This window comes from Guillardia theta, assembly GCF_000315625.1.
Source record: "Guillardia theta CCMP2712 unplaced genomic scaffold GUITHscaffold_87, whole genome shotgun sequence".
Taxonomy (NCBI): Eukaryota; class Cryptophyceae; order Pyrenomonadales; family Geminigeraceae; genus Guillardia; species Guillardia theta.
In genome coordinates, this window is record NW_005434587.1 from 32,321 (window position 1) to 54,555 (window position 22,235).

The window sequence follows — 22,235 nt, forward strand, 5'->3', positions numbered from 1 at the left end:
GCACTTCTGACATCGGTCCTTGATCTCTGGAATTGCGTTGACGCAGAGGTGGAACCTAAAAGACAAGCATAAGCTCACTCAGACATTTCTTGCATCAACTATCGTACAAGGGTCGAACAAATCCGATAAAAAAATTCTTCTGCGCTGTTCGTCCACAGCTCGCATTTCGATCCAGCATTGGGATGACTTCCAAGCCCATCTCTCTCTCAAGATCGCCCTGTTAAGACGCAGAAGCAAAGTGAAATTCAAAGGATTATCCCACATTCCTACCTGAGAGAAGAATTCTGCAAGAATCGCGTGAGTCCACTGCACATGGATATTCCATGGCTTGCAGGGGTTTGAGAGGTCTGCCGCGTGAAGCAGAGTCTGCAGGGTGAACTTCCTGTCTTCAGGGTCGCTCAGGTCCATGTTCTTTGTATGGGCCTGCGCCTTTGAAACATTCAATTGCAAGGTTGGCAAGATCAGACAAGAAATGAAAACCTCCTCGAGGCGCTTGATGATCTTGTTGTGCAGAGACAGGTCTGTGTGCAATACCTGAAAGGACAAGTTAAGGATAAACATCAACTTGAGTATCGACATACCAGCTCCTTCAAATAGTGCCGTAAATAATCCTTTCGCTCGGCACTAAGAAATGACAGCACGTCCTTGTCCGGTTCCGCCATAAGGTCTAGAGCTAACGTCGCATGATGGGTTTCCAGAACAGAAGTATTATTGTACTTGATGGCAATCTGTCAAAGAGAAGGGTAAGAGAAAAACTTTGTGAGAGCAAAGCTTCCTTACAGGATGCTGCTGCTTGATCAGAAAAGCGTTATTCACTCCAGGATGTCCAATGTCATGAGCTGGACCAGCCAAAAGAGTAATCTGCAAAAACTAAGAACTGAAACGAACTACAGCAGCGATGGCTTACAAAGAGCTCATCTGGAGCAATGCTTTCTTCGATTTCTCCACGGACAAGGTAACTTAGGGCTTGCATGACGTCGGCAGCATGCATGGGATTGTGGTACATGCAAGTGTTGTACATGTCTTCGAAGGCAACTAAATATCTGAGACCGACTCAGAAGCAGGAGAAGAAATTGTCTTTACCTTTTCAAGACTGTCTCGTCAATCTTCAATTTCGTCATCAGGCCATGCATGTGTATCAAAGCAAAAGCAAGCACAGCAAGCGGCCGCCCCTTCGTCAACTGCTCACCATGTCAGCGCGGTCAGATCAAGACACACCCGGTGATTAGCTGACCTCATTCAAGCGGAAGAGATCAAAATCCCAGGAGGAAATTGATTCGGGCGACAAGAGCTTCTCCAGCTCATCAGACATTTCCGGCCAAGAGAACTGTTTCCTGTGTTCATCGTCCTTGAACTCAGCACCGAGCCTTGCGATGTGGTGCTGCAGCATATCAGGTGGTGTTGCATGACCCAGCAGCAAAAGCTCGACTCCGTCGAAAACTGGTCGCTTGCCTGCACCATTCTCTGGGAAAGGAGGAGTTGTGGTCGCAGTCATCTCCTGCACGAAAGGACCCTCAATTACATCATCACGAACAGAAAGAATTGACTTGCACTGTTGAGCTGCAGAGAATTGCAGGCCAACGAAATACAGTGCAAAAAGGAAACGAACGAAAGTTTGTTGCGAAAGGGTCAATGATTTGTAATCCATCTCATCAGGCACATGGAAATCGCAAAATTCCTGACATCACAGTCACAAGTATCATGTTGTAAAATACAAGGGGAAAGGCTCTGGGGAGATTGAAAAGGTTATAAAAAACACATCCAAGCTGGAGATGAAGATTCTATATTGCATGATGGTGACAATGCAGTGCAAGGCAACAGGCCAAATTAGCAGGAAAAACATGATTCTTATCCCAGGCATCAGCCCCGCAGTGACTGACGAGCATTCACAGGACAAAATAAACATAGAGCAGACATTGAGCAACGATGATCAGTGAAAACTATCATCTTCTATCGGATCGAAATACATGATTCATCGCTTCCTCCTTCGTTCCCACCGCTACCTCCTCCTCCCCTTCACCGACGCTCCTTTGTGCATGAGGAGAAGCCAGCAATTGCTCGGAACCGGTCATGCTTCCACAGATTGCTTAAATTGATAGGGTGGGTACAATTTTCTACCGGTACTTTCCTGATATAATTTGATTTCTAGGTACCAGGTACTTGAAGCATTAAGGGGGTGGAGTACCCCATGGGAGGGGAATTGAGAATTGAGAGTCCGTGACCTGGTCCGTGCTTGCTGAGCACTTTTTGGTATTTTATATTGTACGGCGTTGAGGACGTTCATAGCAGATTTTAGGATATGGGTCATCCTGCAGTACTTCTTCCATGTAAAAACTAATATTCTTTTGTAAAATGCAGTACCACAAGTTCAAAATGTGTTTTATACGGGGCCATCCAGATGCAGGGGTAGCAGTAAAACCCCAGGTGAGGGGTGGGGTTGTTTGACGGTCACCAGTAGGGGTGCGGGTTGCCTTATCCTTTAATCGACAAAAGGACTCCCGAAGGAGTCCTGGACCAGCATGACAGGGGTCATTGATAGGTTTCAATCACCCATCCAATGGGGCTGTATGAGGGTCTTAAAAAAGAAAAAAAAAAAAACTTCCCGCCTCCGACGGAAAGTTTGTGGCACTGCTCGTTTCATCTTCCCGCCATTACAGAGTTTGCGGTCCGACAATACACTGAAACGATGGTAATGAAAAAAATGTAGCGACTACCTGCTATCTAACATGGTTTCGCCAGACTAACATACTATAACATGCCGAGGAAGAGAAAACGAATTACAGATGATTCAGACAACGGTCAAGAAATAAGTTATTCAAAACCATTCACGAGAGTCGTCAAATGTGGGTTATACTCGAGACTCAAGGTAGAGAACAGATCGATTTTAGACGTGATCGACAGATGGGTATTACATATCAGTCAGATCACATCAAGAGGCAGTATGATATTCAACTGTTTTCTGATATGGGGCAGGGATACAGGGAATTTACGATATGTAGTAGATGAAATCAAGAGAGCCAAATCGACCTTTTTCTGGAATGTTTTTACACTTGGAATGGAACAACATAGCCGTACAGATAACAAGTATCCAACTCTACAACGTTTCTGGTCAGAGAAAAGACATCTTTTCGTTGATTTATGTAGAATTCGAGGAGACTCGCAAGCTATTGTATTCGCTGCAAATCAATATGGAACGAATTTCTACCAAGACCTGAAAGCAAATTTTACAAACCGATTGGAAAAGTTCATTGCCGAATTCTGCAAAGGAGAGTTACATATTAACCATCAGCAAGAAATCGAAGACGTGAAGAATGTATTGTTTCAAAGGAAAGATTACGAGTTGACGACAGAAGTGTTTAACAGGAATAATTCACAGCAGATAGGAACCTTCATCGACCATATGAAACAACTAATTGGATTATCGGGGGACGAAGATCTTTTTAGTTTCAAATATGACAAATTTGATCATAGGTTGCAGAAAAATCTGTTTGAGATAATCGAGACACACATGTTCATGTTGAAGTTCTTCGAAGATCGTGGTCTCTCGAAAAAAACATTCAAGGCAGCACCAATGTCGAAATTCGGCAGAAAACATCTAACAATCGATAATGATGTGATGTATTACATTTTGAAAGAAGCGAACAGTTTGAAACCGGGAGAAGATAAAAAATCGTTCATGAGAATAGATCAAACTTTGGAGAACTCTAAGAATTTCAGAAGGATTTTCGACTGTTCGAATCTGTTCAGAGATCAGAGAGAGGAGATTACAAGTATCACGACAGACGGTGTATCGGTTTGTTTTCGCTTCACGTTAACTGTCAAAACAATCGATGGACTCGAACAGGAACCTTCATTGCGCACTACCAAATGGCTTGCCGATAGAAAAAGGGCTGAACGGAAATCGGCGAAGAAGATATCAATATCATACAAAGTATTACATGAAAATTCAGAATACCAAAGAGAGATCGAAGAATGTAAAAATTGCCCAAGGGTAATTGCGATCGACCCTGGGAGGAGCGTCATTATATCGGCCGTCGAACAATTCAGAGATGATCAACAAATAATCAGAAAAAGATTTCAGTTTTCGAGAAAACAATATTATCACGAGTCACATCTGAATCGCAATAAAAAGAAAAGAAAGACGTGGGATCAAGATATTCAATCGACATTGCACTATCTCAAGGGGTTCTCGAGTAAGTCTGGCGGCAGTCTATCAAGATTCGAAGACTATCTTCTTGCAGTTACAAGTCATTGGGAGGAGTTAACTTCGCATTATTCAAAGCGAAAATACGCCAGGATGAAATTCGACATCTACATTTCGAAACGAAAGTCAGTCGACAGGTTTATCCGTACAATGAAAGGAAAGGGAGAAATAGAACCTGTTATCGCATATGGAAATGCAAGGTTCCCGTCTACAGGACGTCGAGGAGAAAGGCCTGTACCGGTCAGGTGGATAAGAAGAAGATTCGAGAATCACTACAGAGTCGTAGATGTTGACGAATACCGTACTACCAAGTGCTGTAACGATTGTGGTTCTGAGCTCGATGTGCTTCGACGGATTGAAAATACAGGGAAAGAACCAGACGAGACCTGTAGGTTGAAAACAAGGAAAAGTGAAGTACGAGGATTGAAATTTTGCAGATCATCGAGGTAATGTCAAGTTTTGTATACTCCTGTAATTCACCTTTTCATCTAACTGTTATCGTGACAGCTGTAAAGGAAAGCCGATCAAATCCAGGGACTTGAATGCTGCACTGAATATACTCACTTGTTTCAATGTGTTTCCTGAAAGACCGAATCACCTACGTCGCCCCTGAGGTGAATTCAATGATTGTTGTCGCCCCCTCCCTACCCAGACTGCGTCCCTCGGGACTCGATGCCTAATTCCCTGCCTGCCTGCCTGCCTGCCCGGTGCCTGCCTCCATTATGATCCGATGTTTACGACATGTGATCATTGAAGTGACTGACTGGCATCATTTGGTAGGATTCATGTAAGGCTCCAACAACATCCGAAGACAATTTGGCAAAAAAAAAAAACTGCCGTTGTATGACGGAGAGTCGCGGCTCTCAATCATACGACGGCAGTTCTGTGCGAAAACTTAGTTCGTCGTTCAGAAGGGTATTCACATATTCCGTCACATCATGTCACATCATGAGGGAGAGTACCCGTGGTAGATAGATTCGTGGCGTTTATCTATTATTGTCTTCCCTAATCGCTGATTGTCCTCGTACTGATTTTTAACTTAACTTTGAGTAAAGAAAGGATCAGTATCTCCCTGCCTTGACGTATGGGTGTGTAGTCATTGAGCCTCTCGGGTCCGACGGTCAATTCCCGTAGTAGCCACCGGGCGCCGCGCGGCGGTCGGACGCCGGGCGGGGCCCCGCCGCGCGGCGGCCGGGCCGACTCCCGGTCACCGGGCCGCGGGTTCCATACTCCGAGGCAGGCTACAGTACGGTAGTACTGACGACCGATACGGTCGGACTCAAGCGCGGCCCGGCCGGCGCGAAACTGAGGCCTTTCCGAAGTTGGGCCATAATGATGATCGACGATCGTCACTGGCACCAAGATGGCCCGCCGTCCTGAAGAAGCACAAGTTTGTTAGACTTGTACTAGTCCAAAGTCACGCAGATATCACATCGACCTTAGTTGTAACAAGACAGTTTTTCCGAAGTTCAAGTTTGCTCAAGACCGAGTTTAATGCACACAAAACCAGAATTGAGGAGCACATGAGAGATAGACTGTATGCTAGGATGTGAAACCCAAGCATCCAGACATGAGAGGACCTTAGCAAGACGGCTAGGAAAGCCCCCTCTTCGTCCCACACGCTACATCGGCGGCGCCTTGACACGTAGTAAGTCGTCTTGGTTTACAGGAGAGTTTTTGTTAAGGCTCGGCGCTATCTGACTGGCACGGCTGGCATACGTTCCATCACGTCCCCGGTCTTGGCGGCGGCCAGCGGCTGCTGTGAGCGGCCCGCCGCCCGGCCGCCGGCGGCCGCCGGGCTGACCCGCGCCCGGGTTCAAACTTCGCGGCCGCCGGGCTCTCCCGTCACTGTCATGACCGTCCTTGCCTATCAGCGGCTTCCCTCCGGCCCCTGCTCCTTCCTACCCCCCCCGCCCTGAGCCAAGCCTCCCCGCCTGGGTCATAGTATCGGCACTCGACATTTATTATCTTCATCAATCTTCGTCTACTTTACACGCCGGTCCCTCCTTCAAACCGGTCCTTCAGTCCCACACTGACGACAGCCAGTCCTCCTCTTCCGTCCCCACGTCCCCGACGTCCAGCGAGATCTCCCCTCCTCCGAACAGCGCCTCCATCATCGTCTTGCTCGCCTCCGCCTTCTCCTCGCTCGGCCCGTCTATCCCCCACCACCCCTCCAGCTCCTCGCCTGGTCGCGCTTGGTCGCCCGAGGCGGGCGAGCTGGCGGGCTCGGGCTCCTGGGCCTCCGACGCCTGGTCGAGAGCCGCGCGGTCGACTGAGGTCTGAGCCTCCCCCGCGTCGTCGCTGCTGCTGCTGCTGCTGCTGCTGCTGCGATCCCGCGTGTAGGGCCATCGATCCAGCCCCAGCCTCCGGCAGGCCGTCTTGAGGGAGGTGAGGGAGATGCCGAGGTGATGGGCCGCCTCTTGCTGGCGGAGGTGGAAGGGCTGCGAGAGAAGGAGGCGGCTGAGCTGCACGGTCTCGCGCTTGTTGGAGTGACGAGGGCGAGCCTGGACGGCGATACGCTGGAGGATGGTTGGGGAGGAAGGGGAGGAGGGGGAGGAAGGAGACGGAAGAGGGTGAGGGGGAAGGAGGGAGGGGCAGGAGAGGGGAGGAGAGGAGAGATGACAAAAGGCAGGGAGCTAGCACTGCCCCTTTTAAAAGCTTCTGGCATGTTTCCCCCAATCACGGTCAGCTCTATAGCCCGTCACGTTACCTGCGCATCATGTTCTATAGCCGGCCAGACAGCCCAGTGCTGCCCCACATACGAGTGCGGGATTGAGATAGGAGGAGACTATCTTCCTCTTGCTGCCCCCGGGTGGCGTGACCAGGGCTCCGGTCCGTGGGGTTGACGTGCTGTGCCTCGAAGGCTGTTCCGTGACCGTACGGTTTTCTTTTGCTCGAGTCATCCGAGCGACTCCCTAGTCCGGGAGCCGGCCGGGGCACTGCGCCGGGCTCTCGGGCTCAAGGTATCTCTCCGAAACGGGCCAGCCCAGCTCGGAGTTGAACTTTGGACGCCGCTGTGATCATCGGATCGTCGGATCAACGTGACTCCGATGGCCGCCGCGCTTGACGGATCAACGTTCGCACGGCGCCGCCGCGCGGCAATCGGCAAGCATCCGAGCGCCGGATGTCAGCGGTCCGATCACGAGTCTCAGTCTTCAACTAGTATTCATGCCAGTGTCTCAGTCTTCAACTAGTATTCATGTCTGGGAGGTCTCAGGAGTTTAACATAACATTAAAAGCCACACCACAACTGCGAAGGAGAGAATGCCGGGACTCGTGACAAGCGGTAGACGTAAGATCTAGTTCAGTGCTAGCGGCGATTTCGTGGAACCATTGAATAATGCTAGGGCTGATCGGACAGGGGAATCCAGTGAAGCCCCGGGCCGGCTCCGAGTCCCATCGGACGACAAGCCTGTTGACCTACAACTACATCCGCTGCATATGAAATAGATCGTTGAAAAAAGAAGGCTGAGGTCTACAATCAACTGCCCTGACATGAAAGATGCCCTCCTCCTGCCTGTCCCTGCTCCAGCCTCCCCGCCTGGGTCATAGTACCGGCACTCGACATTTATTATCTTCATCAATCTTCGTCTACTTTACACGTCCCTCCTTCAAACCGGTCCTTCAGTCCCACACTGACGACAGCCAGTCCTCCTCTTCCATCCCCACGTCCCCGACGTCCAGCGAGATCTCCCCTCCTCCGAACAGCGCCTCCATCATCGTCTTGCTCGCCTCCGCCTTCTCCTCGCTCGGCCCGTCTATCCCCCACCACCCCTCCAGCTCCTCGCCTGGTCGCGCTTGGTCGCCCGAGGCGGGCGAGCTGGCGGGCTCGGGCTCCTGGGCCTCCGACGCCTGGTCGAGAGCCGCGCGGTCGACTGAGGTCTGAGCCTCCCCCGCGTCGTCGCTGCTGCTGCTGCTGCTGCTGCTGCTGCGATCCCGCGTGTAGGGCCATCGATCCAGCCCCAGCCTCCGGCAGGCCGTCTTGAGGGAGGTGAGGGAGATGCCGAGGTGATGGGCCGCCTCTTGCTGGCGGAGGTGGAAGAGCTGCGAGAGAAGGAGGCGGCTGAGCTGCACGGTCTCGCGCTTGTTGGAGTGACGAGGGCGAGCCTGGACGGCGATACGCTGGAGGATGGTTGGGGAGGAAGGGGAGGAGGGGAAGGAGGGAGAGGAGGAGGAGCAGGTAGAGTCAGACCAAGGCGAAGACGGAAGAGGGTGAGGGGGAAGGAGGGAGGGGCAGGAGAGGGAAGGAGAGGGGAGATGACAAAAGGCAGGGAGGGCGTGATGGGCGAGCATGATGCTTGGACAGAGGCGAGCCGCGGAGTGTGTGGCAGGTGTAGGAGGATGGAGAAGTGTAGAGTAGCACTGCCCCTTTTAAAAGCTTCTGGCATGTTTCCCCCAATGTCAGCTCTATAGCCCGTCACGTTACCTGCGCATCATGTTCTATAGCCGGCCAGACGGCCCAGTGCTGCCCCACATACGAGTGCGGGATTGAGATAGGAGGAGACTATCTTCCTCTTGCTGCCCCCGGGTGGCATGACCAGGGCTCCGGTCCGTGGGGTTGACGTGCTGTGCCTCGAAGGCTGTTCCGTGACGGTTTTCTGTTGCTCATCCGACTCCCTAGTCCGGGAGCCACTGCTGCGCCCGGGCCGGGCTCTCGGGCTCAAGGTATCCGAAAAACCAGCTCAGCTCGGAGTTGAACTTTGGACGCTGATCGTTGGATCAACTTGTGACTCCGATGGCTGCTGCGCGCTTGACGGACTCCTTGTCTGAACGTTCGTCGGCGGCGCCGCCGCAATCGGCGCCGAGCATCCGATGCGAGCGATCGATGTCAGCGGTCAGATCACGAGTCTCAGTCTTCAACTAGTATTCATACATCAACATTAAAAGCCACACCACACTGCGAAGAAGAGAATGCCGGGACTCATGACAAGCGGAACAACGGTAGACGTAAGATCTAGTTGCTAGCGGCGATTTCGTTGAATAATCATGCGGCTAGCGGCTGATCGGACAGGGGAATCCAGTGAAGCCCCGGGCCGGCTCCGAGTCCCATCGGACGACAAGCTGTTGACCTACAACTACATCCGCTGCATATGAAATAGATCGTTGAAAAAAGAAGGCTGAGGTCTACAATCAACTGCCCTGACATGAAAGATGCCCTCCTCCTGCCTGTCCCTGCTCCAGCCTCCCCGCCTGGGTCATAGTATCGGCACTCGACATTTATTATCTTCATCAATCTTCGTCTACTTTACACGCCGGTCCCTCCTTCAAACCGGTCCTTCAGTCCCACACTGACGACAGCCAGTCCTCCTCTTCCGTCCCCACGTCCCCGACGTCCAGCGAGATCTCCCCTCCTCCGAACAGCGCCTCCATCATCGTCTCGCCTGGTCGCGCTTGGTCGCCCGAGGCGGGCGAGCTGGCGGGCTCGGGCTCCTGGGCCTCCGACGCCTGGTCGAGAGCCGCGCGGTCGACTGAGGTCTGGGCCTCCCCCGCGTCGTCGCTGCTGCTGCTGCTGCTGCTGCTGCTGCTGCGATCCCGCGTGTAGGGCCATCGATCCAGCCCCAGCCTCCGGCAGGCCGTCTTGAGGGAGGTGAGGGAGATGCCGAGGTGATGGGCCGCCTCTTGCTGGCGGAGGTGGAAGAGCTGCGAGAGAAGGAGGCGGCTGAGCTGCACGGTCTCGCGCTTGTTGGAGTGACGGGGGCGAGCCTGGACGGCGATACGCTGGAGGATGGTTGGGGAGGAAGGGGAGGAGGGGAAGGAAGGAGAGGAGGAGGATGAATCTGTATCAGAGAGGATCAAGATTGCCATGGTTGTATCGAAAGGTTGAACGGAACGTGGCGAGAGCAGCAGGGCAAAGGAATGCGGAGCAGGAGCGGAATGGCTTGTTAAATACAAGAGCTGAATGGAGGAATATCTTGAGGGCCGCACCTCCCACCCCCTACCCCCACTGATATATGGAATAACTACCCGTTTATTCTTAAGACTTTTTGCGTCTAGCCGGCTACAGAATGAAATCACTTGTTTTCGCTGTTTTTAATTTTTCAGTCAATGTCAGCGAATGGCATCCGTGAACAGAGTGGCACGTCAACACAGTTCTGGTACTAGAATTTACTCAACTTTTTGGGCCGTCATGCCCCCCCCACCCCATCGGTGCCGACGGAGAGCTCGAAACTCCGAGGCTCAAAACTTTGGTTCGAAAGTTTCAAAGTCTGCCACAAACTTTCAAGTTACTGGGAGTCACTTCAGTGTTCTACTCGGAGCCCTGTCGGAGTTTCTCTCAGCGGCCCCGGAGGCTGATGTTCTCGCCGAGCCCGCTCCGGTTTCTCACTAGCAAAACTTTTTAACTTAACTTTGAGTAAAGATAGAGCCGGACCGGGTTGAGTTAAGTAAAACATCAGTACCAGGACAAGCGGGAGAGTAGGAGGGGGGGAGCGGGGGGACAAATAAGAAGCACATCGTGCACGTGCAGTATTTGTTCAGCACAGTGCGACCGAGGACGGGCGGCAAAGAGCTTCGGCAGGGTCAGTTTGTCAGCCAAGGTAATCAGCAGTCGACATGAAGGATAGCACAAAGATATCAGCATGTTGTGGAATGACGAAATGTGGATTCCCCTTCGTGAAATCGTATGATCGATCTTCCACATCCGTTACAATTTTCTCTCTGACTGCAACTGATATGTTCCTCTCCCTGGGCCCCTTGCAGTTTCTTTATGTGACTTTTCTTTTTGAGCAGATTTGATCTCAGCTGAACACCAGCATCAATCCCATGAGCCTGGATAGATGATGATCGGTACTGGGGTAAGTACTCACCCTAGCACCCCACATGCACCAGTGTTGGCCTGTTCAATGAGGAATCAAACAAATTCACAGACCTGTTCCGACTATTTCATGAGGATTAGATTGTTTCGATGATTCTCTGAGGACATTCTCACTGCTTGCAAACTAAGTGAACTTTGTTGGCCTTCCTTCACACTTTTGTTTCGCAGGTCAGAACCAACTGAGAGGGACCCCCGCAAAGATTCGTGAAACTCTTTCTGTATGATACACCCCATGTAGAAATATTCGCTCTTTATTGTTTACTGTACATGTAGAAATGTTCGCTTTTATTGCTTAATTTAGATGTAGAAATATTCGTTCTTAATTGTTTCTTGTCTATACATCACAGATGTCATCAAAGATCAAGTGATCCTCTCGTGTCCTGGTTGACATACGTACCGGGAATGTACCTCCCACTCGAGTCCTATCGCTTCATGAGCTTGATGAGCCTTTGCATTCCGAACCTTGCAAGAGGGTGCGAAACCATCCTGTCACAAAGTTCTGAAACTGAGGACTCCAAGGGACGATTTTTAGACCTGACTTGACCATCCATAATCACTCTCATCTCCCCACAATCTGCGCACAAGCATTCTGTCATACAAAGGGAGATTAAGACCAAGGCCATCAGGAGGAGAAGGGCAAAAGGGTAGCGGCAAGAGCAATGAAAACGACAAACGATATTTCATACCATCATGTGTGAACAACTTGTTGGAGATAAGCTCTCTTGGTGAAGGCAGAGCCCTGCGGCGTTGTCATCGCTGTCCGCAACACACTCAAGAAAGAAGACTTGATGTTCTTGGGTTGCAGTGATCGATCTCTCTTGAGAGCAGGGGGTGCTTGACGCATGCGTTTCAGCAGAGAGACGACATATTGGCCGATCCCCAGTGAAGCGCTAACACCGGTGGAACGAATTCCAGCGACCGTGATCCAGTTTTCATCTGCAAGCATTTAAAAACCCTCTGATGATCAGCGAAAACACCTTCACTGCCTTTGATCTGATAGTCTCGAAACTCGGTCGCAGGTCTGAGACCTGTCAAGTCTCGTCATCAGATATTTCATCTGCATCGTCGTGAAAGGTACCAGCGTAACTTCCAGCCACATCCATGTCTTGTAGTGATGGCACAAGTTGACGTGCATACTTCACCAGGTTGGCAATCGTCGTCGAGCAAGTAGTTGGCTCGTCTCTCTCGCTGAATCATCATTACGACCATAAAGAACAAGATGAATGCTTACTCTACATCCTCGGCCGTTGGTCCACAGACAATGTTGCCATAGCTGCAAAGATTTCGCTTCACGCGAAATTTTTTTCTTGATATCAAATGATTACACTGATTGAAATATGTAGACACCCTTGGTTTCAGAGGAAGGAATCTGAAGAGTAGAGAGGAATGAGCCTCCGAACGAGCAGAGCCGATACTCACAGGCTGAAGCGGAGGAAGAAAGCTTACATCTTCACCATCATGACCTGCAAATACAGCATACTGTCGATCCACAACTTCAGTTGCATTCAGCTGCATAGAGTCTGCTTGACCTGACCTCGACGAGGTCGGATTGTAAATGGAACTTGTGAACCTTGTGGGTATCGCAGTGTCTCGACCTGTCGGAGAAATTTCGTTATTCCAGTGGTGAAACGTAAAAAAAGACTTTGACACCTTGTCAGCAAAATTTCCAGCTGCATTGATGACGAATTTTGTTCGAAAAGTTTGATTTCGATCCGTCAAAAGCTCCCTATTTCGCAATTCTCATCACGTTTCCAATCCAGAAACCGTCCGAAAGGACAAGTCGATACCAGCCAACTACCTTCGAATCTTGATCTTTTATTCTGCATACTTTCGAAATCCTTGCATTTTGCACAATTTCAGCTCCGTGCTGCAAAGCTGAGTTTGCAAGCGAAAGGACGTAAAACCAGGAGTCTAAAACTGTTTCTCCTGGCACCAACAGCGCCCCCTTGCAGTTGATGCGGTCATTCGAGCAAGGCAAACCGAAAGCAAACCTTCGCTCCGCGTCTTATCCGACTCTCTCTCTCATATAGCTCTTCAGCAGACAAGATCCTGGCGCCAGTGTCTCCGATGTCCAGGTTGTCTTGAAGCAACTTCGGGAGGAGCTCCCTTTCTTCGTCCTTCCACGCTATTACCATAGCACCTGATCTCACCTGTAGAGCAGACATCACCGACTGTCTCCCCTACTTTTCTGGCCATCTTACAGCTGGACAACACATTTGGTCTACGACTTCATGCATCTCGCTCATGGACAATGACAGGCAGTGTCTCTCCAAACTGATCAATTCTCACAATCCCATCCTCGCAACTGCACTCGAAGGTAACTTCACCTTCCCTCAGGAGCATCATATCCTGAATGTTCCGCATGTTGATCAGAGGGAGTAGATCAACAGCTTACCGACTTGCCTGTACACAAGATTCCTGAGTTGCCGGAGCTTGCTCCCATGCAGATATCCTCCTGAACGCAATGAGACGAGATTGGAGAAGCAAATGGTATAGACTTTTGCTTCAAGGCAAATCACTTTTAATCCGTCGTAGCGACAAGTCAGTTCACGAAGAATTGCCATCCCAACAACCTGAAACAGACTTCATTCATTCTAATCTTCCATTTCCCTTCATTCCTTCCCCCCTGAGTTTTAGCATCGAATGTATTCTTTCCTGTTCTCCATCTGACCTGTCCCTCCATCCTTCCTTCCCCTCTCCTTTCTCTGTGCATCTGTCCTCTCCTCCCTGTTGCTGCCCTGCTCCTCTCCCTCCGCTCTCCTCCCCTCCTCTCCCTCCCCTCTCCTCCCCTCCTCCCTCCTCTCACCCCTCCTCCAATGATCGTCACGTCGCAATCCGCCATGGAACCTGCCGCAAACTCGCTTGTTCCAGACAAAAAATCGTTCTAAAGTTGATCCAGATTTTGTTCCAGATTCTCGCCAGTGGGCCCGGGGCCGCGTGACTGACCGTCGTACCAGGGAGGCCCGGCGGCGATCGGACCGGGCAGTTGCTCTGACCGGACTTGAATCGGAACCCGGGCATCGGCCCAGTGACTCCCAGTGACGGTGACTGAGCCCGGGCCCGGGGGCGGGGGGTGGGGGGGAAGACAACTGGCAATCCTTACTTTGTTAAGCAACAGCACATCAATTCATTCAGAGACTGTCTGGTTGACGTCAACTGGATCACTGCTGAATGACCCTGCGGAGTCTTCTATCATCGAAGAATGAATATTCTCACATAATGGGTCATCGTCGTCGTCGAGCTGAGAATCCAACTTTCGACATTCAGACCTCGGGATTTTCATTTTGCGAAGGAATTTTGGAATGTAGTCAAGAGTATCCTGCAAGAAAGTAGGTGATTTTACAGTGATTGCAACAAAGCAGGATGACCCTGGTAACGTTGGTGTAGTTGCTGAAATCCATTGGTTGTCCTCGCTGGACCCTGTAAAGTAGAAGTATATAGCTGATTAGCATCTCCAACACATTCAAAGGTAGCAATCATTTCTGAAGTTGAAGATCCAAACACAACACAGGGAGTGTTTCCTTACATATCGTGCGCCTTCATTGCCCATTCCGTCATTGAGTCTGAGAAATTTGAAGAAGCAAGGTCTTCAGGACTCTCTCAGAAGAACTTCGATACAACCTACGGAGCTTGAACTTTCAGGCTTTCTAATCTGAGACAGTCCAGCCCGCTTCAATACCTGTCAAGAAGGTAAAGAGGTCGAAGACACGGAGCAGAGCAGAGGACCTCGTTCTGTTCTTTCCGCACTCTCTCTATCTCATCAAAATCTGCGGGACTCACTCCAAAATAGCTCACCTGCCATATTGTAAGTCAACAGTGATGCCTCCTGTAGCAATCGACGCTCACCGCATACGCATTGCTCTCGCTTTGCTTGGCATACTCTAGAGCCTTGCGCTTTCTTTCCAAGTAGTGCTTTCCTTCCGGTGTGTCATACCTGATTCATGTCAGAGTTGCAGATTCCTCTTGCACTTACCATTTCCGTCCATAGACATCCGATAAATCTGCACTCAGGATACCACCTGCATGCAAGCTCTGTCATTTGACGTAGATCGAGGAGCAACTTTGTCGTGCCTTTGTCATTGTCACCAAACAGATATTCCAAGTAGCTCATCAGATTCATGTCTTCCGCTCTTTGTGACTCCTGCCACCAAGACTGCACGTCAGGATAGCAACTTGTGCGCAAGATTCTCATTGCCTTGGTTTGTATCTTCTGTTCTCTCTTGGTTCCATGCTGAAGTTTCTTCAGCGTAAAGGTTCTGTTCACACTGTATTTGCCATAATATCGCGATTGTGTGTGTTTCCTCTTAGATCGCTCACTCCGTCGATCGAACAGCAAATCCAACACCCGCCACCTGTTCACACCTCACTGAACCAGCTCTGATCATGCGGGAGGTACCATGCCGCTGTCTCTTCGTTGGGCAAGTCCTTGTACTTTCCTGTGAGCAGAGTGGACCTTGAATCGCTATTCGACTTCTTAAAGACGGATGATGAAGCCTGCTCTACTCTGCCTGATTTCTTTTTCGAACCTCCTCCACGAAGGCGATGGCAACAGACCGTCTGTGAAGCGCTCGCTGGCACGACGTTGGCTGGAAGAAACAAGAGGAAGAGACAGAGGAAGAAGACAAGCACGCGGCAGGGCGAGAGAGGAGAAGAGTTTGGATTTCTAGGAGTTACAGCAACAGCGCGTGACAAATCTTTAGGAGTCAAAACGATGTTCATCGGAGCGTGAGAGCTATGAAGCGAGCAGATGAGAAAGAAGCAGGACAAGGGTAGGATGAGGATGAGGGAGAAATGAGGGAGGGGGTGAGGTTGAGAGCGATGGGGAGGAGGGAGAGGAGGGAGAGGGAGAGGAGGACGACAAGGAGGAGGAGGAGAAGAAGAAGAAGAAGGAGGAGGAGAAGAAGGAAGAAGAGGAGGAGGTGGTGGTGGTGGGGAGCTGGATCATCGCCATTCAATCCGTCCCATCACCACCATGTTCAGTGTTAGTGTGTCGGGGAGCAAACTTTGAAACTTTCAAGGTCAAATCTTTGAGGGCAAATTGTATTATTAGAAAATTATGGGGAAGTGAAAACTTTGAAGGCCATGGGGCGGCATGGATACGGCGAGGATGGCATGTAAGAATGTCCTTGATCCGGCCTACCCTTCCTCCTCCTCCTCCTCCTCCTCCTCCTCCTCCTCCTCCTCCACAACCACCACCACCACCTCCTCCTCCCCGCCTACTTTTCCCTCCTCTCTGTCTCCTTTCCAGTGTCCTCGACAAACCTGTACTTGTCCTCCCCCCTGCCCACCCTTAGTCCTTGTCTGGTGCTCGTCGTTCCATGCTTCCTTGGTATCCTTCCGCTGTCGTAACGTGCATTTCTGTGTTCTCTGCATTATGACCGTCATACCCAGCTATCCTGCTGCCCGATCATTTATCATTCACGCTAGCTATGCGCTAATGATCTTTCCTTGCTGCAGCAACAGGCAGGACAAGTCCATCTCCGGCATAGGAGGGCGGGGAGGAGCACCGCAGTTCACAGCATACGTCCCCAAGTTCTTGAGGGAGCTCGGGGGAAGCAGTGCCCCTGAAGGATCCATCGCAGGGAGGAAGCGCTCGCAGCAGGCAAAATTCGGTCCAGTGGACCAGGAGGAGGAGAGCGAGGAAGAGCGGGACTATGATGGCCTTGCATCTAAGATTCAACAGGATGGAGGAAGCATCGTGCTTCCCGAGGAGCTGGGCAGGAATGCGCGAACGATCAAACGAACCAAACGAGCTGGGGACAAGGAGGCAGCGGTGACTGAGGAGAAGAAGGATGAGGGGAAAGCCAAGGAGGAAGAGGAGGAAGAGAAGATCGAGTACGACGAGCACGGCAACCCTAAGATAAAGTTCAAGAAGAGGGAGAAAGAGGCAAAACCACCCACCAAGAGCAAAGGAAAAGGTGTTAAGAATGTCAAACTCCTGTCTTTCGACGACGAAGAAGGTGAATGAGGGGCGATGAAGCGGATGAGGAGGGATGGGAGACGGTCGAAGGAGGAAGAACCATCGTGTAAGTCGAGTTCACTGTCAGTACAGTATTGCTAAGATTTTGTGACGTCCTCAACCTCGATGCCAGAAATGGTTCCAGTCCCTGCTGGGAGTGAAGTGAGGGAGAGGAGGAGGCTTGCTCTTGCCCGGGGTCGCCGTTGCCATCTTCTGCGGGCGGAGAGGTCAGGGGAAGATCTAGCAGCAGCAAGTTTCACCGTGAGCGCCTCATGCATCCTCTTGTATGGCCCGCGACCTGAGGAAGAGACTGAGCAGAGAAGTTCCAAGGAGAGGGAGGGAGGAGGGCGGAGAGAGAAGGGGAGAGGGAGGAGCCGGGGGAGGAGGGAGGATAGACCTGTATCTCGTCGCAGGGCATCTTCTAGACCGCGAGGAAGGTTTGCATTCTAGACATACTCGTCAGCCGATCGCGACGGCTCACAAGGACAGACCTGAGTGTCTCCTCCGCTGCTTCGCTCCCTCCTGTCCCCCTCTTGCGAGGAGATCCTCTCACGCCTTTCATCCCCCCGGTCTCCCCTCCCCATGTCACTTCCTCCCTCCTCCGCCTCCCTCCTCGTCCGCCATCGCCCTGCAGGAGCCTCTTCTTCATCATCTCTCTCTCTCCTGCTAGTCATTCTGTCGTCCCTTCCTCCCGCTCCTCCCTCGCTCCCTCGCTCTCCCTCGCCGTCCCTCCTATCTTCCCTTCCTCGCCCGCCAGCCCCTTTGAAGTTCACGTCCTCGTTCTGCAGCATCACGTCAGCAAGAGGAAGCCGAGAGGGCAAGGCTCCTCGCCTCATAGCCGGATCGATACGCCTCTGCCAGCGCTTTCTTGAAGTTCTCCTGCTTGCACGTGAGGATCGTGGAGGAAGGAGGTGCGGGAGGAGGAATGCAGTCAGAGAAGGAGAACAAAGTGCAGAGACGAGAGGAAAGGTGGAGAGACAGGGGCGAGGGGAACAGGGCGGAGGAAAAGTAGGAAGGAGGAGGAGGAGGAGGAGGTCCAGGAGGACGGAGGAGGCGGGAAGGGAAGCAAGAAGGAGGAGTGGGCTACTTCTCTTGTACTGTAATGTCCATCCTCCTTCAGTCTGTGATCGAGAGGCCCTCCAGCCGCTCGCTCCTTCACGACCTTCATCACCAAGTCAATAAGAGGGCGGCACAAGGAGGAGCAGGAGAAGGAGCAGAAGAAGGTGGAGCAGGAGAAGGTGGAGGAGGGAGGGGGGGGGGGGGAAGGTATCATCACCAGATGGCCATTCTCGGCCTCTCCGACCCTATCGCTTCCTCCTCCCCTCCTCTACCTCAAGGACTTGGTGGTGGATTTTTGTCGCCTCATCCTTCAGCTTTCCTATCTGCAAAGGGTACCATGTCAGTCGTTCCCCTTGCCCCCCGTCTCCTCCACCACCTTCTCGTCCACTTCAGGAGCTTCGTCGTTTTCCTGCGACAGGATTTACATCACAACGGGAAAAATTCACTTTCACCTCCTCTTCTCTTCCCCCTCCAGCCTTGCGTTTCAGATCTTCAAACGCCCTCTTTGCATCTCTGACCGCGTTCTCCTGAATCACGAGGTTCAGCAACGGAACACAACTCCAAGAACAACAAGTTGAATGCAACAAGTCAACAGCACAGAGTCTTTGTCGCCAGCTTCACATGTCCCATCACAGAGTTCTCACCTTCATCTTCACGTTGTTGATCCCGTCGTTGACCGTCGCCTCAGCCTCCCTCTCCTCTCCGATGTCACGATTGAGCTGATCCTCCGCCTGCCCCGTATTTCTCAGCTCCTCCCTCCCTCTCTCAGTCCCTCCATGTTCCCTCTCCTCTTCCCCCTCCTCCCCTCCCCTCCCCTCCTGTGACCTTCTTGGCCAATCGAGCCTTGGCAGCTGCCAGCGCCGCCAGCCTGAGGGACATCAAAGGGACATTAAAGGACGAGAGCAAAGCCTCCTCCTCACTTTTGTGCCTCCTTGGCCGCCTCTTTGGCTGCCTTCTTCGCGTACACCTTCAGGAAGAGCTTTCAGGGATGACAGTGACAGCTGGGCGAGGAGAGGAGGAGGGAGGACGAAGGGAGGACGAAGGGAGCCAGCGAGGGAGGGAGCGATGGAGGAGGGAACATAGAGCAGGAGAATCATGGTCCACACAGATTTGACGGGAAAAGGGAAAGATGTTTGGAGTGTAAATACAGGGGGGAGGAAAGGGCTGAGGGAAGGAGCAAGCGCAATGGAGGGAAAAGAAAACTCACCTTCTGCCTGGAAGCATCCTGCTCTTTGGTGTATAACATCTTTGTCTTCTCTTCAAGGATCGAGATCAACCTGGTAAGAATTGAGCGATCATGTTCCCTCTCAACATCTCTCATCGTCACTTCTTCCGGATCATATGAGCTTCTCTCTCCTTCTCCTCCGCAACTTTGTCCAGTCGGAAAGCTTCCTCCGACTGCCCGAGCCCGTCAAGATGGAGAGAGGAAGGGAGCAAGGGGAACCTTTCTCTTCGAGTCCTGCATCTTGTTTCTCGCAACCAGCTTCAGCTTGTCAGCTTCATCTTCAGCATTCTGCACGTGGAGGTTCAGCAAGGGAGCTGACACGAGCAGTCATGTTCTCACTCGCGCAGACTTGAAGAGCTCTGGTATCTTCGCTGCCTCTTTCGCCGCTGCTGCCTTCACTAGCACGATCTTCTGCTCCTCCTCCTGCGCCTTCTCGTTGAAGGTTCCCTGCGCTCTGCCATGATGGAACGTCGCAGGGGTCGGAGGGTCAGACTCACTGCTTCGCTCTCCAGGTTCATGATGTCTTCCTTCGCCTTGTCGGCCTTGGCGCTGTCGTTGTCGCTGGTGGAGCTCGAAGTCTGAGGAGGAGTCAGGTGCCAGTAGCAAGCTCTCCCCCCTACCTTCTCCTCCTCCTTGATATGTTTCAGCTCCTTCTGAGCGTCCTGCACTGCCTTGTCTGCCTTGTCGAGATCCTCCTGCCGCCTCCCCAAGATCGCCTTCTTCTTCAGCAGCTCCGCCTTCGTCTGATCCTCCCGCGCCGAGCTCGACAGCTTCACGGCATTCACCTTGTGCGAGAGCGCATGCATCTTTCGCTTCGCCGCGTCCACGAGCTGCCGCTCGGCCTCCTTCTGCATGTCTTGCATGGACGAATCCGACCCGACGCTGCTTGACTGTAGCTCCACTTGGAGGTTCTCAGAGCCATGGTCGTGGAGGACAAGCATCGCAACGATGATCATAGAAAGGCAGGAGAACGCGGCAACATGCGCTGCCGACCTCGAACCAACTTGTTGAAAAGCGTGAGACGAATGAGTTTGCATATTGAGAGTGATCAGAATCACCTCTAGTTGACATGATGTTTTCTTGAGCCAGCGGGTGTGTCTGATCAGAAGGCAAAGAGATTCGAGCGATAAGACATCTGTCTCCAAAGTCACTGACTGATCGGTCACTCCGATGACAAATTCGTCCTTGATTGATCACATGCCACGATCACCTTGTTCATACTCATTTGCTCTCTCACGCATATGTTTTCTCTTTCCTTTCTATTTCTGCCTTCAGTCGTGCTCTGCTCGCCAGTGTGATTTCTTCCCTTCCTTTCCCTCCTTTCCCTCTCTCCCTCCCTCCCTCCCACTTCTATCTTTCGCTCTTCTCCCTTGCTCTTCTCTCTCCTGTCCTCTCCTTCCTGTCCTCTCCTGTCCTCTCCTGTCCTCTCCTGTCCTCTCCTGTCCTCTCCTGTCCTCTCCTGTCCTCTCCTCTTCTTCTCCTGCCTTCGTCCTGATCCTTGTCCTGACCGTCGTCCAGATCATCGTCATCATCCAGATGGGCATGAGCGGGGAAGAGGTTTTCAGTGGATGAGCGGGGATGTGGTCATAGCTCTGAAAGCGGCAAATTCTTAGGTGCATGCAGGGGGAGAGGGAGAGGAGGAGGAGGAGGAGGGGGAGGAGGAGGGGGAGGAGGAGGGGGAGGAGGGGAAGAAGGATAGAAGTAGTTGGAAGGGCAAGAAGATGTTGAGCCAGGAATAGAGACGAGAAAGGGCCTCTGAGAGGAGTCTGTGGTTTGCGCTTGTGAGTGCTGGAACGTTACGGTTATTCTTGAGTGTGCAAAGCGTGAAGAAGGCAGCGATATGGAGTGTGTTTGTCTGATGGACGATTCTTTCATTAGATTATGCATGGTTTCGTTCCAGTGTATTCCACTCGATTCCCTAACGCACATTCATCCAGAAACTGTCTTGTGTACCTGCCATGGTAAAGATCAGTTCGTATTCCTACTCCTGGACGGGCTCAAATGTGGTGATGAAACGTTTCGCGTTCAAACCCAATGATCAACTAACGAGCAATGAGCAGAGCCCCGATGTGACAGCAAAAGAAGAAGCGCCTGACAAGTTGGAACCGAAGCTGGAGAAGCTTCATGGCACCATGTTGCAAGAATTTCTGATTCTTCAGGCGAAACGAGCGCAAGCAGAGACGGAGCAGGTGAAACGAGCGCTGGCCGTAGCAGAGAAGGACAGGAACAGGCTCTATCAAGAGAACAACGAGTTGCTTGTGCAGCTTGAGAGTACAAGGGAAGAGCTCGGTGATCTGCAACAGAAGTATTCAAACCTGAGAGAGTGGGCGGCGATCATGTATGCAAACCTGCTCAAAGAGGAAGTAGAGGACGCGAGACAGTCTCGTGAGTTCTCTTGCTCCTGCTCTCCCATGTCCCTGACAACCAGTCGCAGACGTCAGCGAGGACACGCTAGAGCGGACGAGGCAGTGGGTCATAAGCAGCAGTCAGGCGCAGTTGGAGGAGGAGGAGCGTGCGAGAGGACTATGGGAAGGAACTTCACGGGCATCACTTGTCGAGGAGCTGCTGTCTCTCCCTGCAGACTCGTCAGCGGCATCGCAAGGGGAGGAGGAGGAGGAGGAGGAAGAGGAAGTGAAGACGTGGGGGGTCAGGGGAGCGAGCTCTGTGTGGGATGTAGAGTGTGTACAGGACGCGGCTCATCGCGTCGCGTCCAACGACGCGGACGGGCTGGCATGCCAGGGAGATGGGAGGAAGCCATACAGGGAGGAGGTGACGAGTCACTCGCAGCAGGAGAAGTGGAAGGCAAGGAAGGAGACTGGCTCTAGCCTCACTGCCCCGACGCTGCTGCGAAGCTTGATGGAACGTCAGTTCATCCCTAAACCTCGAGGAGAAACTTCCATGGATGCGATCGGATACTTTTAGTGAAGCTCCTCCTCTATCTCTGCTCTCTCCTCCGTCTCCTTCTCTACTTGGC

At 51.9% G+C, this 22,235-nt stretch overlaps 8 protein-coding genes across 8 annotated transcripts; 2 read left to right on the forward strand and 6 right to left on the reverse strand.

The window, feature by feature from the left end:
- Positions 1-94: 94 nt before the first annotated feature.
- Positions 95-1,312, reverse strand: GUITHDRAFT_77478 (hypothetical protein; the record flags this gene model as incomplete). The annotated part of the gene is made up of 8 exons (XM_005825029.1): positions 95-217; positions 271-411; positions 481-534; positions 582-728; positions 781-861; positions 908-1,043; positions 1,084-1,181; positions 1,235-1,312. 8 exons carry the CDS (start codon positions 1,310-1,312, stop codon positions 95-97), a joined length of 858 nt encoding a protein of 285 aa, XP_005825086.1.
- Positions 1,313-9,481: 8,169 nt separating this feature from the next.
- GUITHDRAFT_115661 (hypothetical protein) lies at positions 9,482-10,009 on the reverse strand (the record flags this gene model as incomplete). Its single annotated transcript, XM_005825030.1, has 1 exon — positions 9,482-10,009. One exon carries the CDS (start codon positions 10,007-10,009, stop codon positions 9,482-9,484), a length of 528 nt encoding a protein of 175 aa, XP_005825087.1.
- A 1,697-nt stretch (positions 10,010-11,706) lies between these two features.
- GUITHDRAFT_115662 (hypothetical protein) lies at positions 11,707-13,582 on the reverse strand (the record flags this gene model as incomplete). Its single annotated transcript, XM_005825031.1, has 9 exons — positions 11,707-11,954; positions 11,996-12,046; positions 12,097-12,206; positions 12,250-12,291; positions 12,465-12,497; positions 12,999-13,168; positions 13,308-13,367; positions 13,414-13,473; positions 13,538-13,582. The coding sequence occupies 9 exons, from the start codon at positions 13,580-13,582 to the stop codon at positions 11,707-11,709; spliced, it is 819 nt and encodes a 272-aa protein (XP_005825088.1).
- A 563-nt stretch (positions 13,583-14,145) lies between these two features.
- GUITHDRAFT_115663 (hypothetical protein) lies at positions 14,146-15,138 on the reverse strand (the record flags this gene model as incomplete). Its single annotated transcript, XM_005825032.1, has 9 exons — positions 14,146-14,195; positions 14,235-14,337; positions 14,387-14,438; positions 14,545-14,581; positions 14,640-14,697; positions 14,745-14,813; positions 14,865-14,952; positions 14,992-15,037; positions 15,105-15,138. The coding sequence occupies 9 exons, from the start codon at positions 15,136-15,138 to the stop codon at positions 14,146-14,148; spliced, it is 537 nt and encodes a 178-aa protein (XP_005825089.1).
- A 962-nt stretch (positions 15,139-16,100) lies between these two features.
- Positions 16,101-16,986, forward strand: GUITHDRAFT_144425 (hypothetical protein; the record flags this gene model as incomplete). Its single annotated transcript, XM_005825033.1, has 2 exons — positions 16,101-16,132; positions 16,476-16,986. 2 exons carry the CDS (start codon positions 16,101-16,103, stop codon positions 16,984-16,986), a joined length of 543 nt encoding a protein of 180 aa, XP_005825090.1.
- Positions 16,987-17,039: 53 nt separating this feature from the next.
- Positions 17,040-17,581, reverse strand: GUITHDRAFT_154773 (hypothetical protein). Its single transcript, XM_005825034.1, has 4 exons — positions 17,469-17,581; positions 17,375-17,423; positions 17,238-17,275; positions 17,040-17,190 (listed from the first exon to the last, which is right to left on the reverse strand). The coding sequence occupies exons 1-4, from the start codon at positions 17,559-17,561 to the stop codon at positions 17,095-17,097; spliced, it is 276 nt and encodes a 91-aa protein (XP_005825091.1). The 5' UTR covers positions 17,562-17,581; the 3' UTR covers positions 17,040-17,094.
- Positions 17,582-18,376: 795 nt separating this feature from the next.
- GUITHDRAFT_144426 (hypothetical protein) lies at positions 18,377-20,298 on the reverse strand (the record flags this gene model as incomplete). Its single annotated transcript, XM_005825035.1, has 11 exons — positions 18,377-18,445; positions 18,489-18,563; positions 18,681-18,767; positions 18,862-18,904; positions 18,957-19,015; positions 19,244-19,313; positions 19,364-19,434; positions 19,481-19,549; positions 19,601-19,708; positions 19,759-19,839; positions 19,882-20,298. The coding sequence occupies 11 exons, from the start codon at positions 20,296-20,298 to the stop codon at positions 18,377-18,379; spliced, it is 1,149 nt and encodes a 382-aa protein (XP_005825092.1).
- A 921-nt stretch (positions 20,299-21,219) lies between these two features.
- GUITHDRAFT_165274 (hypothetical protein) lies at positions 21,220-22,183 on the forward strand (the record flags this gene model as incomplete). The annotated part of the gene is made up of 2 exons (XM_005825036.1): positions 21,220-21,646; positions 21,696-22,183. The coding sequence occupies 2 exons, from the start codon at positions 21,220-21,222 to the stop codon at positions 22,181-22,183; spliced, it is 915 nt and encodes a 304-aa protein (XP_005825093.1).
- Between the last annotated feature and the right edge of the window lie 52 nt (positions 22,184-22,235).

What these genes read in the sequence shown, in the direction of transcription:
- GUITHDRAFT_154773 (XM_005825034.1), bottom strand. Translation starts at nt 17,561, where the DNA reads ATGGGGAGGGGAGACCGGGGGGATGAAAGGCGTGAGAGGATCTCCTCG. An exon ending in GCAGCGGAGGAGACACTCAG is followed by an intron (nt 17,424 to 17,468) that starts GTCTGTCCTTGT and finishes GAGTATGTCTAG; the next exon opens with AATGCAAACCTTCCTCGCGG. An exon ending in GGATGCATGAGGCGCTCACG is followed by an intron (nt 17,191 to 17,237) that starts GTGAAACTTGCT and finishes CTCCGCCCGCAG; the next exon opens with AAGATGGCAACGGCGACCCC.